Source organism: Lagopus muta, chromosome 1 (assembly GCF_023343835.1).
Source record: "Lagopus muta isolate bLagMut1 chromosome 1, bLagMut1 primary, whole genome shotgun sequence".
Classification (NCBI taxonomy): domain Eukaryota; kingdom Metazoa; phylum Chordata; class Aves; order Galliformes; family Phasianidae; genus Lagopus; species Lagopus muta.
In genome coordinates, this window is record NC_064433.1 from 165,873,369 (window position 1) to 165,890,785 (window position 17,417).

The 17,417-nt window shown below is 48.1% G+C and overlaps 1 protein-coding gene and 2 non-coding genes across 3 annotated transcripts; all 3 read right to left on the bottom strand.

Moving 5' to 3' along the window:
* Positions 1–5,551: 5,551 nt before the first annotated feature.
* On the bottom strand, positions 5,552–5,687 carry LOC125688517 (small nucleolar RNA SNORA31). Its single transcript, XR_007374775.1, has one exon. It is a non-coding gene; the product is annotated as a small nucleolar RNA SNORA31 (small nucleolar RNA).
* A 474-nt stretch (positions 5,688–6,161) lies between these two features.
* TPT1 (tumor protein, translationally-controlled 1) lies at positions 6,162–10,118 on the bottom strand. The gene is made up of 6 exons (XM_048957826.1): positions 9,978–10,118; positions 9,660–9,733; positions 9,255–9,445; positions 8,365–8,470; positions 7,813–7,929; positions 6,162–6,390 (listed from the first exon to the last, which is right to left on the bottom strand). The coding sequence occupies exons 1-6, from the start codon at positions 10,003–10,005 to the stop codon at positions 6,388–6,390; spliced, it is 519 nt and encodes a 172-aa protein (XP_048813783.1). The 5' UTR covers positions 10,006–10,118; the 3' UTR covers positions 6,162–6,387.
* LOC125688516 (small nucleolar RNA SNORA31) lies at positions 6,446–6,576 on the bottom strand. Its single transcript, XR_007374774.1, has one exon. It is a non-coding gene; the product is annotated as a small nucleolar RNA SNORA31 (small nucleolar RNA).
* Positions 10,119–17,417: the final 7,299 nt, after the last annotated feature.

Below are 17,417 nucleotides of genomic sequence, written 5' to 3' on the forward strand. Positions count from 1 at the left end.
TTACGTATGCCGTTTTTTTAAACAGCATGTTTTTATTGGTGGCTTTTTGACAGGGTTCCCTTGTGCTTGGGGAAGATTTCTTAAGGTGTCTGTTTCTCTGTTCCCCCATTTTTGAAATGTAGATTGTAGGGTTGCATGTTCAGCATCCTTTTTTGGGAGGGAGCAGGGAGGAAGGTGGTACAGGACCACTTAATTATATTCTCAGAGCTCGTGTGTTAAAAAACAGAGCAAAGAAAACAGTGGAAAAGAACTTCTTAGTGTGTCTGTGAATGAAGTAGGTGAGATTTTATAGCATGACTGTCACATTCCTTCCAGTTCTTCAGATGGGTCCATTGCTTTTGCACACAGTAATAAAATAAATGACCTATTTTAAAAGCAAATATTTCATTATTGGTGCACTTTCAAGCAATAAAAGCTTAGGAGGAGGATCAAATGCCTCAGGTTTGCGTAACAAGTGACCCTCTATGCATGTCATGCATTTTAATTTTGCTCAGACTGTTCTTATCAAATTGTTTGTGTAAACTCCTCTCTACAGATGTGCTTCCCGCTGGTGCTCAGCCTCTTGCAGCACAATCTGCCCAATCCCAGCAGGTGGACAACCAAGGCTTTTTAAAACACCAGTCACATTCCACAGCTCTGTGTGTGCTCTTATAAATCCTGCCAGTGACTTCTGTCTCCCCACATTCTATGAGCAGGACCCAGCTTGCTTACTGCTGCAGGAGGTATTTGAAGATGCTGACAGGAGCCCAGGAAGCCAGAGTTCTTTGCTGGCTATGATAAGTTGTTTCTATGATAAGTTGTTTCCTTCCCAGGAATAGCCAGAGCCTCACGTACTGCTGTCCTTCCCATGCTGTTCAAGTCCTCTGCAGACTGATGTTTGCAGGCATGTAGGATGGGAAGACTTGGCTCGCTGGAAGCTGGGCTTCTTCGTTGCATTTGTGCCCCATTTGAGCTGCTAAGATAGTGACAAACCTTCCTGTGGTCTTCTAAAACCATGCCAGAGAATGCCATGCAACTCTTGTTTACTGATACAATTGTCTAGTTTGAACAGAACAACTGTTAATGCTTCTAAGGAACTTATGTTATGCTATTTGATTAGTGTAAGTGAAAATGACTGCTCCATTTCAGAGGGAATGGATTATCTCTATCTAGTAGGATCTCTAGCAGGATTAGCTTAGAAGAGTATATGGGGTTGTATTTGGGGATTTATGTGAAAACATGGAGAGTGGTAGAGAGAAACTGGCAGTGGAGTTTTCAGCCAATGAGTGACAAGATTAGGAAAGCCAACGTGCTTTGTTTGACTTAGAATCAAAGAATCATTAAGGTTGGAAAAGACCACTCAGCTCATCCAGCCTTGCAGCATTCAAGATGAAGAAGAGTGAGACAACGAAGAAATACCATTTCAAAACTACAGCTAAGAAACTTTTTTTTCCTGCTTTCTATCTGATCTTGGAAGGCGAGAGCAGGAAAGAAATTGTAAATCCAGGAGCAGTCCCAAAATGATGGTGACTGGAGAGCCTGCAGAGGTGCCAGTTGAGGGGCTGGAATATGCTCTTGTGTGGTGCCCAGGACCCGTGCCATGTATTCAACACTTGACTGCATCTGAACCGATCAGCAGGGCAGACACTGCTACCAGAACTCTCCCTTCTGCAGTGGCTCAAGGTAATGGAGGACTGGCCTCTCTTTGGGTGAAGCTGCAACAGATATTCAACATTTGGGGCAACCTTTCCGGATCCAGCATGTAAGAACCAGCCAAAATCCCCACTTCTGCTCTGCTTGCTCTGCAGGGGGACCAAAGGTGGGTGCTGCTAGCAGGATTGCCATCTGCACAAGGAGAGGAGGCAGCTTGTAGGTGTTTGTGCCTGGTTCCCCAGCCCCCACATTTTGATTGATTTAAACCATGAACTCACAGCAGCGATGAACGCTGCTTCCCCGATGGTCTTCCCACGTGCTGCTGCCTCCACTTGCTGCTGAGCTCTGTGCTAGTGCAGATGTTCTTCAATATTAGTTGTTGAAATGAGCAGGTCCCACAGGCACCAGCAGACATATTAATGTGCTAAATGGCATTAAATGAAATTGAAAGTGCATCTACGTTCTTAACATTACTCCTCCCTGTTGACCATCTCTTTGAGTCATCAGCAGTTTTGTACTCTGTGATCTGCAGTGCCAGATTTGAGCGGAGGGAATCTTGCTGCTGTAGTGAGTCCAGGTCTGGTGATGCTGGGAACCAACTCCTGCAGTGCTGGATGCTGTGTTGGGCACCGTGTGGTCCCATGGGCCACATGCATAACAAACACGTGAGGCATCGTGATGCTGAGACACCAGCAGCCACACTGTGCAAAGCAGCTTTGGAGTGGGAAGGTGTTGGGAAAGCTTTAGCCCATGCTTTAATGCTGGAATTGACTCAGCAAGCAGTCTCTCCCCAGGAGCTAACGTGGTGTTTGACAGCTTTAATACAAGAACTTGCCACCAACGATGGTTTTTGCACCAAAATAGCTTTGCTGGTGTGCATACTTAGTTGGTAGATGCAAAGCACCTATGATGGAACACTGCAGGAACACTGATGTCCTCAAGCTGGAAAGGACTGAAAAGGTGAGGGACTGGAGACTGACATGGGGAGAGGGAAGCCTGGTTGTTCCTGCAGGCTGGTCTTGCTGCCCTCTCCCTATTTTGGTGGCCCCCACAGGTTTTGAGCATCCAGCCAGGCAGATGCAGCAAGAAGCAAGGGAGCAAAAAGCACCAAGCAGAAAAGTCACCTGAGCAAAACAGAGTGGTCCTGCTTTGTTGCTGGGGAGCAACACGAGCTGGTCCTGTGCTTATGAGAGCTTTGCTTTCAGTATCAAATATTTGACACAGGAGTGCGAGCTTGATTGCTTGGCATGGGAAGGTCTCCCTCTGCCCATTAGCCAAAACCTCCCGAAATGTTTGTCTTTGTTGCAGTTTGGGTGGGAAACTCTGGACAGTTGGCTGAAATGATGCTCAGTGTCACCTGCAGTCATTGACACCTCAGGCTCACAAGCGTCCAGAATTTCCCAAAAGTATTTTCCCAAAATTGTGTAATTTGGCTTTCAAAACTTGAAATGAATGACTGTTTCTTTTCACTCCTGATCTATTTAATTGTTTTATCTCCTGAAACAATTTTATCTCGGTCTTTAGAGTGGCATTTACATGGAGATATGAGCTCCTCCAAGAGGAAAGGAAGGCTTTCAGCACTGCAAAGCACTGAGGTAACTGCCAATTCCTGAATACCTGCAGTGATGGGGACTCACCAAATCCCTGGGGAGGCTGTTCGGGTGGTGGCTTGTGATCACTGGGAACTTTTAGATCATTCATCTCTGTGAGCAACCTATGGCACTGGTTGATTTGGGGGATGAGAGCACCTTCAGCCCCACGACCAGGGGAAAATGAACCCACCAGAGCAGGGCCACCAACCAGCAAGCCTGCGCCCCGGCAGTGTGGGGCTGTTTATGCCAAGTACTTTCAGGCTTGGCAAGTTTTCTTTCTCTCCAACTGAGACATTTCTCCTTGAGCTGAACGAAGGCAGTGTTTAACTGCTGCTCTCCTGCTGCAGGCTGGTGGCAATGCAAGCACTTCCTTGCCAGCTGGTGGAGGATGAAATCCCAATTTGCAATTGTAAACACATCCCAGGGATGCGGAGCTGGAGCTGAAGAGGTCAGTGGGAGCAGAGGGAGGCAATCAGCAGCAGTACCACAAGCCAAGGTGTCTCGATGCAGATGGTACTGTTCAATAAAAGCATCTTCCCCAGGTGGCTACTGCTGAAAGCACTGCAAGGACTGCACCACGCCAGCCTGACTCAGCTCAGCAACAGCGACTTGCTCAGGGGAAGGAAGCAGCTGCTGCAGCATCTGGGCTTTAACTGCCAGGTTTGAGCTGGGGTTTCCCAAGCACTTGGTTGCACCAGGCATGGGACAGAGAGATGCCCTAAGAGAGCAAGAGAATAAAAAAAGCTGCAGGGACAAGCAAAGGGTGAAAAGCCGAGGGCAGCATCGGATGTGACCAGCACTGCTTTCCTCCTCCACTCCAACCCACCACATGGTTAAGCACATAAGTATGAAACTAAGGGAGGAGAGTACTGGTGGTGGGTTTTTTTTCTTCCTTCTTTTTATAACCTGTCAGCACTCTGCTGCCAGTTGGCTCTTGGCTGGTGTAGGGGCAGCCCAGCTGCAGGGCTGAAACCGGAGCTGGGGCTGTGAAGTTTTCTCCTGCGCTGCATAAGCCAAGCTCTGGCACTGGGGAGAGAAGCTGTGCAGGCCTTCCTCACATGAGAGATGTTTCAGCTGCAGAAAACACCTCCCCAAGGAACAAGCCCAGTAAGTGTGTTTTAAAACAAGCTGTTTTATGTCTTTATGCTGCCCTTCAGCTTGGTCCATGTTTTGGTATTTTGTTGTGACTGGGGATTACGATCAGTGTAGTAACTCCAAAGCTGCAGCACTAAGTGCGTGCAAACCCTTGCCTTACTAAATCACTTGAGTTTTTCAGCTGCAGAAAACAGCTGCTTGAAGTAGCGTGGCAGGAAGGAGAGAGTGACAAGGAGGAAATGGGTTACGTGGAGTCAACATCTGCTCCCACATACATTTAAGGGCCACAGCACTGCCCCACCACAAAACATTTACCCTCCCTAGCACCCAGCAGCCTCAACACCACAGAACAGGACTGCCAGCTCTCTCCTCTGAACCCAAAGGCAGCACAACCAACACAAAACTACTTCTCCAGCCTGCTGGAAAGAGCAACATCCAGCACCCCAACAGCCTCCCAACTGATGCTTTCTACAGCAAGCCCTAACCAAGACATGATATTGCAGCAGAAGGGAGACTTCTGATAGAAGCTCTGCCATACAGAAGAGCATCTGGGTTGATGAAGCTTGCAGCCAGATCAGTAGTGAGCACTGCTATGCCTGAACTCACTGTGCTGAGGAGTTTGTCTCTCAAGTGCCTTCTCATCTCAGCCTTTAAGGAACGTAGCATTTACTAAGGTACTATGGGGATGTGATCTTACCTTTCCCATCTGGCCTGGTCAAAGAAATCCCCTGGAAAAACAACAAAGCTCACAATTGTTTTCCTCAGATTTTGGTTATTCCTGTCCCCATGTCAGCCCCTTGAAGTGAAAGCAGAAGAGCATTAGTTTACATTGCTCTGCTTGCACTGACATTTTAACTAGAAAAAACAGCTGGCCTGAGACCCTGCCTTGGAAAAACGTATGTAAGTTAAGCTCCCACAGAACTGAAACAGGGTGTGCTGAAAACAGGCACCTTTGAGATAACAGTTCAGAGCACACAATGCTCCCACTTCCACAGACACTGTTTATCTCACCCCTCCTACCTGCTGACCCTTCTATCTGACTCCTGCAGAAACCTGGTACAAGGCAGCCAAGGTGCCAAAAACTCCTGAAAATGAGGTTTGGTAGCAGTAGCTCCACATAGCTTGTGTCCTCCCTTCCAGGCACCCTCACTTCCTATCTCCTACTACCTACAGTCTGAGGCAACAGCCCCAGGCAGGAACAATCTTACTGTATTACAGACCTCTTCCTAGCTGTTTGTATTCCTTTATTCAATCCAGACTGCCACGAGGACAGGCAGGTGGAAAGCGCAAGGAATCTGTTTCTGTTGCATCTCAACAAGAACCAGAAAAGCAATGGTTTTTTGCTCCAGGTCTGTCAAACAGATGCTGTTCCTGCTAAGGCACACTGGATTACCCATCAGTGTTACCCTCTTCCCACTGCACAGGCACTACCTGTGCTCAGTGCTGGGACTCCTGTGCCACCTATCCTTCTGCCTCACTCATGGAGTCATACTACAGCTGAGGACAAACACCCTTCTCTGAAAAAGCAGCTCAGCCAGCACTCAGCTTGAGTAGCATATATTCCATTCTGCTTTTTATTAATTTTGGTGTCTCTTCCAGAGATAGGAGTCTCTGTACAATCATGAAAGAGAGAAGAAAGTCCAGTTCACAGTGACAATATTTCCTGGGCTTTGCCTTATTCACCTCAGCCTGCTCTTGCACAGGGAGAAGCTGCATGAAGTCTGTCACGTGCCAGGACCAGGTTACACTACAGACAGAACCAAGTCCTTGGACAATGATCTTGCTGCAACCTCTTCTGCAAGCAACCCTAAGAAACACTAGACCAAGAGGCACCACCTAGGATGGATTTCAATGAGTTTTTATTTTAGACAACCTACATGACAGATGGTTTTTTTCCTTTTTTAAAACAATGCCTCCACTCCAAATCAGGGTCAAAATAAAGTGAATAAAGCTCAAGATGATATCAGTCCAGTTGTTAGACATTGCCGATTCCTGGTGTTGTACTGATGAAGAAGAAACAGCAGCCAGCTATGAAGACAGGTGATCCAAAACCATTCTGTTTGATTTGTTACTGTAACAAGAGTAGCAAGGGTTAGTCCAAGGTCAGCATAGGTTTCTGTAACATATTTTGTATTCCCTAATTCAATCTGAACTGCCACAAGCAGGCAGGCAGAAAGCGCAAGGAAGTTATTTTTGCATCTCAGTGCAAACCAGAGAGCAACAGGGAAGTTTGCTCATGGTCTATCAGAGGATGCTGAGCATTTTTATACAGAGCAACTGGCATCAGCTGTTGATCAAGTCAGACTGAATGCTCACTTGCATCCTTTGTGCTTGACACACTGAGTTTCAGATTTCCTCAAGTGCACGACCTAAACAAACACTCAAGTTTATGATGCATGTTGTAGGTCTCTTACAAGAGCTGTACCAAGAAACATTTTCCCCACCGCTTTCGGAATGCCCTGCTACTGTTCTACCTCATCTTCCCTGTTCATTGCAGGGCAGCTGGACTAGATAGCCCTCACAGGTCCCTTCCAACTCTAAGGATTCTATGATCTTCAAGTAGACAGGTTATCTGGACTGTATTTCCTAAAGGTTTGTCCACATAGAGAAGCACAGGCTTCTGCTCACAGGTTCTTTTAGCTTACTCCAGCTCCAGGCTGAAGGACAGACATCAGTGAAGTTTCACCAGCTGGAGTATTGTGCTGTGCTGGAAGTTGGCTCATTTTTACATGACCTGAATACCAGAAAGCCTGCAAGAGGCTTTACTGATACATTCAGCTGGCTATAAACAGGCTCTTAAAGTCCAGAATGGCAGAGGAAAGCAACTGGTGATTCCACACTGCTGGTCCCCAATGAATCATATGGGTCCCAGAATAAACCAAAATATGCAAGCGTTGGGATCTAAGTATAGTCTCATCACTATCACATTCAAACTCAGAATAATTAAAGCAGATCACAGGAACTGCTTGGGCTCAGACAGCTGGAACTTCCAGACAAAACAAGGGTTAAGTACTGAAGCAAGGTGTTGCCGTGTTCCCATATTTAGGGCAGTATTTAAACACGGTTCTTGTGTAAATAAAGGGCAGATTAAGTGAAAGAGTGAAATACAGTAAAGTACAGCACTCCAGAGTTAGCCCACACCAGTTGGATCTAAACTAGATGTATTCTGTGTCAGAGGACATTGCCTTTCATAGTCTAAACCATTACCATCTACACACACACCCCTCACTGAAGCAATTCTTCCTACATTTCTTACCCATTACGTCACTATGAATCACTGCAGTGAAGCCACGTCCCCCTTCCAGCATGACTCAATAGCACGACGGAAGTCTCAGCCACTTTACATAACACAAAGCAACAATCACACTGCACTTGTGCAAACCCAGTTTTTAAACTGGCAGTCACCCTTCAACTTTTAACAGAGATTGATTAACGCAAGGAAAGAGCTGCTGATGTTTTTCATTACACTCACCCCGCTCAGGTTGGTACTTACACATTTCTCAATCTCTAAGCCATCCTTAAAGAAAATCATATAAGGGGTCACACCATCCTCACGGAAATCCAGGAGAGCCACCATACCATCTGGATTCATGTTCTCTCCTACAAAGAACTTCAGAGAAATGCATTACTGAGACACTCAGTGAGCTACTATCAGCAAGCAGCATGTATTATACAAGAGATCTGCAACACCTCCAAGTTGAAAGTCTTCCCCACCAGCTGCAGGAATTTTGCTTTCTGCAAGTTGTACATAACATTACAACACTACTGTGAACAGCAAACAGCAGGAGCCAAAACAATTCACCTTTAACATCTGTAACTCCAGCTCCTTTTAGCTGCAGCTATCACAGCACCTCATGCTGCAATGAGCTCCCTGAACACCTCGAAGCCCTTCATGTATTTGTTCTCTCTATCAAGGCCCCCAATATCCTCAGGGAGGGTCCCAGTCAGATGTCTTTACAATGGGAGTTCTCTAAACTCAACAAGCTGGCTCAGCAGAAACAATCTCAGCTTGTATTACTGAAACAACGCTATAATCACAACTAACCTGGTAGTTTTTGAAGTTGGCAAGGATGTGTTTGATTTGTTCTGCAGCCCCTGTCATAAAAGGCTTTACTCTCTCCGGCTTGTGTTCCTCAAGTCTGGCTTTGATTCTGGAAAGAAAGTAAAAGCAAGTTTTGAGAACGTGTTCTACTCTACACGCTGTGCAGCAGCATCATAGTAGAAAGCTACCAGCAGAAACAGCTGGATCAAATTGTGTTTCCCATTCCCCACCCCTCCACAGATGCTCGTGAATTAACAGAATGATGCCTGCCACTCAATTCCATTTTACTTCTAGGTTTGCACTAGACAAAAATTAGCAAGCCATTCCCAGAGCAACAAGAGCACCATCCATCAGTATCACAAGAACTGTTTCCACCTTTAGCACTAACCCACTTTGAGCAAAGGAATCCATCCCTTGGAAGCAAACAGCTCCATTTCACACGGTGTCAGACATTTGGGCAGTCAGGTTCAGGATGCTTTCCTTTACCACCTTCCCTCACACAAACGTTTGGAGGAGTCAAAAAAAAAAACAACAACAAAAAAACAGCAAGGCTGCAAACAGCCTCCAAAGCACACAGTCTGGTCTCAGAATCATAGAACACATTGGGTCAGAAGGGACCACAAAGCCCATCCAGTTCCAAACTCAGCTGTGGGCAGGGCTGCCAACCAGCAGATCAGGCCACCTAGGGCCCCATCCAACCTGACCTTGAGCACCTCAGCCAAGATAAGCACAGATATCCCAGTACCAATGCTTTAAAGCTCCAGTTCTGCCAAGGATTCAGACATCACTGAATTTCACAGCCAGTTTGGCACCTCTGTCAGAGCCGGCACCCACCAGGAATAAAGGCTAATATCCTCAGGCCCCATATAAGGGAGCAGCCCACCAGTACTTACGCTTTCATGTAGTCCTTGATGTACTTCTTGTACGACTCCTTTGTGAAGCTGGTTTCCTGAAGGTGGTGGTTTATCACTATATCCACACCGGTTATCACCGTGGCTTCTGTCCCCTCTCCCTCAGGACCTTCAGCAGAGGCATTGCCACCAATTAGAGAGTCATCAATTTGACCCTCTGTCCTGGTGACCATCTAGATTTAGAGACATCAAAAAACTTCAAGGCTCTGCCAATACCTGCGTTCCGCTGCTCTTACACACCTACGTACGACCTGTCGGCAGGGCACGACCTCAGAGCCACGCTCCCCACACACGGCTCTCCCCGCGCCCCTCTCCCCGCCTTCTCCCCGCTCCCTCCTCCCGGTCCCGCCGCGTCCCCGAGCCTCGGGCCGGCCGGCTCTCACTCACCTTCCCCTCCACTTCCAGGCACAGGCCGTTCGCCACCTCGCGGATCTTGTAGATGTCCGAGAACATCTCGTCCTCTGCGGGGACACGCACACACAGGCGCCCAACGCCTCGTCAGCCACCGCCATGCCGTGCCCGGCCCCCCCACAGCTCCGCCGCATTCCCTCCCCCCCTACTCCCATCCCCCCTCCCGCAGCAGCGGCGGCGCACATGCGCAGCACCGCCGGGCTCCGCGCCCGGCCCAGGCCTCAACTCTCCGCCCGCCCCCTCCCGCACATAGCGCCCCCTCTGCCCCCCCCCCCGCCCCGCCGCCACTCTTACGGCTGATGCAGTCCCGGTAGATGATCATGGCGGCGGCGGCGGCGGCGGCGCGGGGTGGCGGGAGCGACGGCGCGGCTCTCTGCGCAGCAACCCGAGAGCGGGCGGGAGCGAGGCGGAAAAGGCCGAGTCAGCGCCGGGCGGAGCTCATATAGCGGGCGGGCCCCGCGCGTCACCGCGCGCGCCTGCGCCTTCCTTCCATTCCTCCGCCTCTCCTCCCTTCGCAGCGCCCCCGCGCGGCCGTTGGGCGGGAAAGTCCTGAGCGCCTCAGCGCGCCGCACCCCTCAGCTGCGGGGTACGAGAGACACAGATCCGAGCCCGGCAGCGCGGGCTGAGAGGGAAGGCAGGAGGACGCTAAGGATAGCAGCGCCCTTGGCCTCTTTTCACCCAGCTCTTGCACGTCCTATTCTGCATCAGCTTCCCTCGCCCAAAGTAAATGCAGATCTTCCTTGAACCCTGGCTCTGAGGTGACATTGACAAAATTCCTCCGAAGGACGCTGTGAGACCTGCAGTGCATGGTGCTGCTAGCGATCCCAGGCTGGGCAGAGCTAGCAGGGCGCAGGATGCAGATCCCTATTGCTCATCCCCCTCAGTGAGTAAATTGCTCATTGCCTTCTTTCTGTGTGTCACTACCTCATGCAAAAGCCACATGTGAAAACAAAGCGAAACGGTGAGCGAATCCATTGCTTCCCATTGCCAAGTAGATCATAGAATCGTATCATAGAATCACAGAATGGCCTGGGCTGAAAAGAACTACAATGCTCATCTGGTTTCAAGCCCCTGCTATGTGCAGGGTCGCCAACCAGCAGACCAGGCTGCCCAGAGCCACATCCAGCCTGGCCTTGAATGCCTCCAGGGATGGGGCATCCACAACCTCCTTGGGCAACCTGTTCCAGTGCATCACCACCCTTTGAGTGAAAAACTTCCCCCTAATATCTCACCTGAATCTCCCCTGTCTCAGTTTGAAACCATTCCCCCTTGTCCTATCCCAATCTATCCTCGTAAACAGCCGTTGCCCTCCTGATCATGTGCTCCTTTCAAATATTGGAAGGCCACAATGAGGTCTGATGTTCAGCCATGTCCAGGCAAGCAGCGCTCATCACATGTAACAGCTTCTTGGGAAGACAAACACCGTCATTCTGAACATCCTCCCCCTCCTTCCTCCTCCTTTCCCCCAGCTTTAATTTCTGAGCATCACACTGCCTGGTATGGGAAACCCCTTTTGCCCAGCAGTCCTGGTTCTGTCCCCCCTCAGCTCCTCACGCACCCCCAGGCTCTCACTGGCAGGGCAGTGTGAGAAGCTGCAATGTTCCTGACTCTGTGTAAGCAGTAACTAAAACATCTCTGTGTTTTCGCTGCTGTTTTGATCACAAACCTGAAATACAGCATCGCATGAGCCTTTGTGAAGAGAATTAACCCCTCCCAGCCAAATCCATGATAGTTTTGCAAGAAACACACAGGTACTGGCACTAATTTCCTATGCTGTGATTTCCTGTGATTTGCCTATGATAAACAGATCATTACGTATAAACAGATCTTTTGTGATGAAAACAGATTAGAAAATGCATTGCAATTCTGCTTTTCAGAAACCAGCACTGCTAGAAGAAAACTTCAGTGTTCCTCACCTGTTTTTTTCTTCAGGCAGCTTTTGTATTGAGCCAGGCTTCATATATTCCAGAACAGTTAGTTTAAATGCGGTCCCTCTGCAGCACGGGCTTTGTAGTGCTGTCTGGCATCTAAAATGACATGGCAGATTTTCTTCAGAGTGCACCTCATCTTTGGAGACATCTAAATCCCATGGGCTGACAAAGCCCTACGCTTTCATAGGTAAACTTTTGAGGATTTTCTAGGTAGGTGTGTACAGAATTGCACAAGAAAGCCTCTTTCATGGAAGACATCTAGCTAGTTATAAACTACTGCAGTGCTACTCACTTCCATCATGCATTAGCATCTGGATTTGACTGTGCTCAACTACTTAATTGTGTCTTGAATTAAACTGACTGTTATCAGCTGATACTTCACTATTCTAAGTTAAACAGTATGTTTTCAGCCCACCATGACGACTTGCGTTGAACTGTATGGAGGAAAATGGAGGTCTTGCCTACAGTTAAGTGACCTGCAAGGTGCAGTCTGTGGGAATAGAAGGGGCATGAAGCTGGAGGAAGGGAGGTGAAACTGGACTGGGGAGTAGGGACAGAAGCAATGTGTTCTATCCTTTAGGGAGGCTGTGAAAATCAGAGAGTAGTGACAGTATTTTACATCATGCACTGCATGCATGGTGAGGGCTCTAAAAATGTCTCTCCTGGTAGGGAGAAAAACTGAAAAACTGAAGATTAACCAGCACAAGACAAGCCGGGCACTTATCATGCCTGTGTCTGTAGGGTTTGCACCAGCCTCAATAGGGTGTTCTTGGCTCCACAGACCCCCATGTCAGCCCCAGAGGCGTCATCTCTTACCCCAGTGAGGCCATAGCAGGGTCAAAAGCCTATTCACCTGTGGCATCCAATGCAGCCATTCGACTTACCTGGAGCCCTGCCAGTGGGGATGTATGAGGGGCTCATGCTGCCCTGCACTGCAATTAGTGCTTTTTCAGTAGAAAGAGGACTGGAACTGCCAAAACAGAAATTTAAAGCAAGGGAGCTGAACAAAGTTGTAGCCACATCTTAGCCTTACCAACCTTATAAGCATCCATTTGGCTGAAACTGTTGTACAAGGGCCTGATTCTGTTCTTGTCTTGGTGCTTGGATGATGTTGGCACGCTGGACAAAGGGCCTGAATAGTGAGTGTTGGCCAGAGATCCAATGAGCAGACAGGCAAGTTTACAAAATGCAAATCTATTGAGGGCTTTTCAACGTGAAGATGCGCCATCAGGTTCAGACAGGCTGTGTGCCCCACACTGCTAGGTGCTGCAAAGATGCACTGGGGGAAGTGCTGCATGCATGACACCAGCCCTGGCCCTCGGTTCTTCTTCCACTGCTGACAAATGCCAGAGGACACTGAGCAGATGCTGCTTTAGAGGGATCTTGATATGCCTCCATATAGCTACTCTGATGTTATGTTCCTGAGTGCAGAGCAGAAATGCTCAGATTGCAGACACAGGACAGAGAATTGGGCAGCAGTTCTGTGGGACAGAGCTGGGGACAGGTGAATCCTAAGCTGAAGAAGCAGAATCATTCATCTTACCTGTTTAAAGAGCAGCCAAAACCATGCTGGAATGCTTGAGTGGTGATGTTATCTGTTCAGTGCTGCTCATACCTTTCTGGAGTACTGACTCCAGCTTTGGCAATGTGCTTTAAAAAAAGGCGTGGACTAGTTGGCAAGAGTTCCAAAGAGCAGGGGAATGATGAGAGATCTGAAAAGCACAGCCTCCAGGTTGTTATTTTGTTCCACTTAAAAAAGAAGACGTTAGTACAGCTGTCAGTGTCTTTAAGAGAAGAGCAGTCGATCATAGAATCACAGAATGACCTGGCTTGAAAAGGACCACAATGCTCATCCAGTTCCAACCCCCTGCTATGTGCAGGGTCACCAACCAGCAGACCAGGCTGCCCAGAGCCACATCCAGCCTGGCCTTGAATGCCTCCAGGGATGGGGCATCCACAGCCTCCTTGGGCAACCTGTTCCAGTGCATCACCACCCTCTGGCTAGGAGAATAGGCGATGGTTTATTTTGATGCAAGGCCATTTTAAAACAGGTATTGGAAACAGTTCCCAGTCCTGACAATAGAGAAGCAAGGAGCAGATTCTTTATGCAATTCTCTACCCTTGCAGGCTTTTGAGAATACGGTAGAAGCCTGCTCAGGTGAGAGCAGAAAGCACATTAGATCCATCCTCAATGACAGATAACACCTGATCCTGCCCTGCAACGGAGAGACAGACTGCATCCTTCCCAGCTTTGTTCTGCATGGCCCAGCCATTCTTAGATAAATGGTGTGCTGTCATTTATACCTGCTCGTAGTGGTTACACAATTGGGATACAAATAACACCCTCATATCCCTATTTAGAATGGACAAGAGGGCTTGGAAAAGGGACACTGACAGAGAGGAGTGTGCTCATTGTCCTGCATGGAAATCACATGTGGAGAGGGGGAAGCATTTAGCTGCTGTAGTGCCCAAAGCTTTAATCCTGGTACGAGTCTGTACTTCAGTCCTATTTAAATACGCTGTCTGTACAGTCTTTTGGCTCAGATTAGAGCTGTGTGGCAGGTAGGGCTCCTTCCACACCAAATTGAAGAGGGGAGGAGTGTTTTATCTTGTGCTTGCACGCAGCAAGCAAAATCTCTTTGGTTGCTCTTAGAGCAGAGCAGTGGAGTTACAAATTCATCCACAAAACCAGAATCAGTGCATGCCTGGCTGGTTCAATTGCATGAGAAAAAAAATGAGAGTGTGATTAATCCTATTTAAGCTCACAGCTCCACACCTTAGCTTTTCTTCCTGCACCCCAGGTCATGACTTCCACCTTTTTGTCTAAGGCCAAATACCTTTCTCCCCAAAGACATCGAGCTGAACTGTGTCCTTGATTAGTGAGCCCCGTTGGGAAGACTCAAACAGACTGCCCGCACGTAAGACCTCCTATTTCTTCAGCTCCTTCAGCGATATGCGGAAAAATCCCACTAGATGGCGGGGCAGGAGCTGGTGGATGGCAGGCAGGCAGGCAGGCAGGCAGGCAGGCAGCACTCCTCGCACTGACAGGAGGCCACAGCTTTTGCCAGTGGCATCATTTCTGAATTACCTGGAATGCCTCAGGACCTGTGTAAGAAAAATTTGATCTTGGGTCTGTAACTGATACAGCCTGTCTGAGCTCCTGGCCCGATGGATGCTGCACACAGATAGCATTCACTCCAGACAACCAGCATCCCCATGGGATGAGCTTCAGTCTACTAAGTTGTTATCCATCAGAGGGGCTAATTCTATCCTGTTAAATCCTTCAGTAGTGATTTAATGAAATCAAATCATATCAAAGCATCATAGAATAGCTTGGTTTGGAAGGGACCTTGAAGATCATCTAGTTCCAACCCCCCTGCAAAGGGCAGGATTGCCAACCACTAAGTCAGGCACTGAATCAGATCCATCCAACCCAGCTTTGAACACCTCCTTTGAAGTTTGGAATTATTACATTATTTTACTTCGTTGCTGCATGCTTTTCAGTTCGTTGCGATGAGATGTGAGCTCTAGGAGGATTTGTCAATTGAAAAACAATTGTCAGAGCACACAACTTGTTAAGGTGTTATTCCTGAAACTCTGGCACTGAATTTGCTATCAGGTAATAAACGAGGAACACCCTCAGCTAGGCTGATAAAGGAAACCTTGCTGCAGGTGCTTCAGGTGAGTGACAGGAATAAAGATGTCATTATAAGCAAGAGGTTAGATCAAATTTTTGGTCTCCCAGTTGTGCAAAGTATCACTTTAAGATACTGTAGAGGAAAGCAGGCAAGAGAACTAAAAGACTGCATTTTGGAATGCAGTTTCTGAAGCAGAAATCCAGTATTTAAAATGCTTGTCAGCTGCAAAAACAAAGCTGCTATTCTTTTCCATTCCAGATCCCAAGACAGGTTTGTTATTTATAATTTCATGATAAGGATTTTGTGTCTTCTTTATTCCCCTCTTCTGTGAAAATCAAAGAGCTCTGAATGACAAAGGATACGTGATTCAAGGCCAGGCTGGATGTGGCTCTGGGCAGCCTGGTCTGCTGGTTGGCGACTCTGCACACAGCAGGGGGGTTGAAACTGGATGATCATTGTGGTCCTTTTCAACCCAGGCCATTCTATGATATGTCCAAGGGTAATGGAGGTATCAACCAGCTTCTGAGATCTGGGATTGTGCTGGGTTATATGGTTTTAGAAAGGTACAGAGACATTATGACATGGGCAGTGTTAATGGAGGCTCTTTGCAAATTGTCCTCCACAAATGTGCTGCAATAAAGGTTGGTCTGTTTGCCTCTGGAATGGCTGATGATCTTAGGCACCTCAAGATTAGGGTAGGAAAGGGCCTTGAAAAATGACCAATCCTGAGTCTTCTTGCTTCAGGGGGATTAGTTAGACATGCATCACTCTGGGAAGATGTTTGTCTGCCTTGTTTTTGAAATCTCTGGAGAGATGTTTATCTACCTTGTTTTTGAAATGTCCTGATGATGGTGATTTCCAGTCTCCTCTAGAGCACAAACATTGACCGGGAAGGGGGTAGGGATGTGGGTCCTTCTACTCCCTTGTGAGTGCTGTAGGTACAGGCTGGATCACAACCCGTACAGAAGTGAGTTTGGGTTTCCGTCTGATGCTCAGATCCTGATGGAGCTCAGCCAGCTCCATTCTACCCAGACACCTGGCCTCATAGTGTCAATATCTATCCAAAAAACTGCTGTATTTGTTGCCAGCACTTGCACACAGGATGAACCAGCACGTCCTCTGCTGTTTGGTTCTACCACCAAGCCACTGGGCACATGGAAGTCTATCAAAAAAATTGTGATAAAAGTAGCAACATACCCAGAAGAGAGGCAAGGAGTCAAGTAATAAACTAGAACAGGATATGCTAGCTTTAAGAAGGAGTATCTGGGGTGGTGTGTCTAATGGGATCTTTGAAATGATGGGAACTGATTGCTCCGGGGTGCTGTGGATGCCAAAAGTTGAGACTATTGCAAAAGCAATTTGAGTCATGGAAAAAATGCGGAAAGGGCTATTAAGCATTCCTGGCTTGGGAAGAAGCCCTTCAGCTTAGGGCTGCTGAAGGCTGGGAAATATAACGCTGAAAGGTTCCTGTACAGTTGCTGTATCCTTTTCCTTTGCCTCCGTGTGTCTGCAGCAGGATGCTGTCTGAAGCAAGGGGCTGCACCAGGCTAATGCTTGTTCTGAGCCAGGATGGCTGTTCTGTGCAGAGCAGGGCAGGGAGCCCACAGAAAGCACCCAGTTATGCCCTGCAATGTTCCTGCGAAATGCCATCACAACAAGTGAGCAGCAAAGAGCAGTTGCTGTAGGCATAGTGGTCACACATGAGGCTAACAGCCTCCCTCTGCATAGATCTGTAGGTTTTTCAGGATGAAGAGTTTGGAAAGTTCTCTTGTGGCATTGAATTACCTTTCTTAACTTAGGAATAGCACACAGGCTGCTTAGAGGAGAAAGATGAGGAGCAGAAGGATGTGAGCGTGCTGGGGAGCTTTCTGTGGCCATCTCTGAGGTCAGAGATAGCCCCTGGTGAGCCGTGGGGCCGTGCAGAGGAGAGGAAGGCCTTGTGCCCGCTCTGCTTCACCAACTCCCAGCTATGCTAATCATATTAGCAGCAGCCCCCAGGGCTTCTTGTTGGCTAATTTGCTGTCTCATAGTTCTGACCTCGTTCTGACATTTGAAGAAGCAAGTAAAGCCCTCATATCAGCTGCCATCAGCTTCCTGGCTGCTTCATTGCTGTGGCCAAGCACGCAGCCAAGGCCGTGTCAGATATCCCTGGGTAAGCGAAGGAC

Coding starts and splice junctions, on each gene's coding strand:
- TPT1 (XM_048957826.1), bottom strand. CDS start 10,005: ATGATCATCTACCGGGACTGCATCAGCC. Junction 9,734..9,977: donor CTACCGGGACTGCATCAGCC/GTAAGAGTGGCG, acceptor GTGTCCCCGCAG/AGGACGAGATGTTCTCGGAC. Junction 8,471..9,254: donor ATCAAGGACTACATGAAAGC/GTAAGTACTGGT, acceptor CTTTCTTTCCAG/AATCAAAGCCAGACTTGAGG.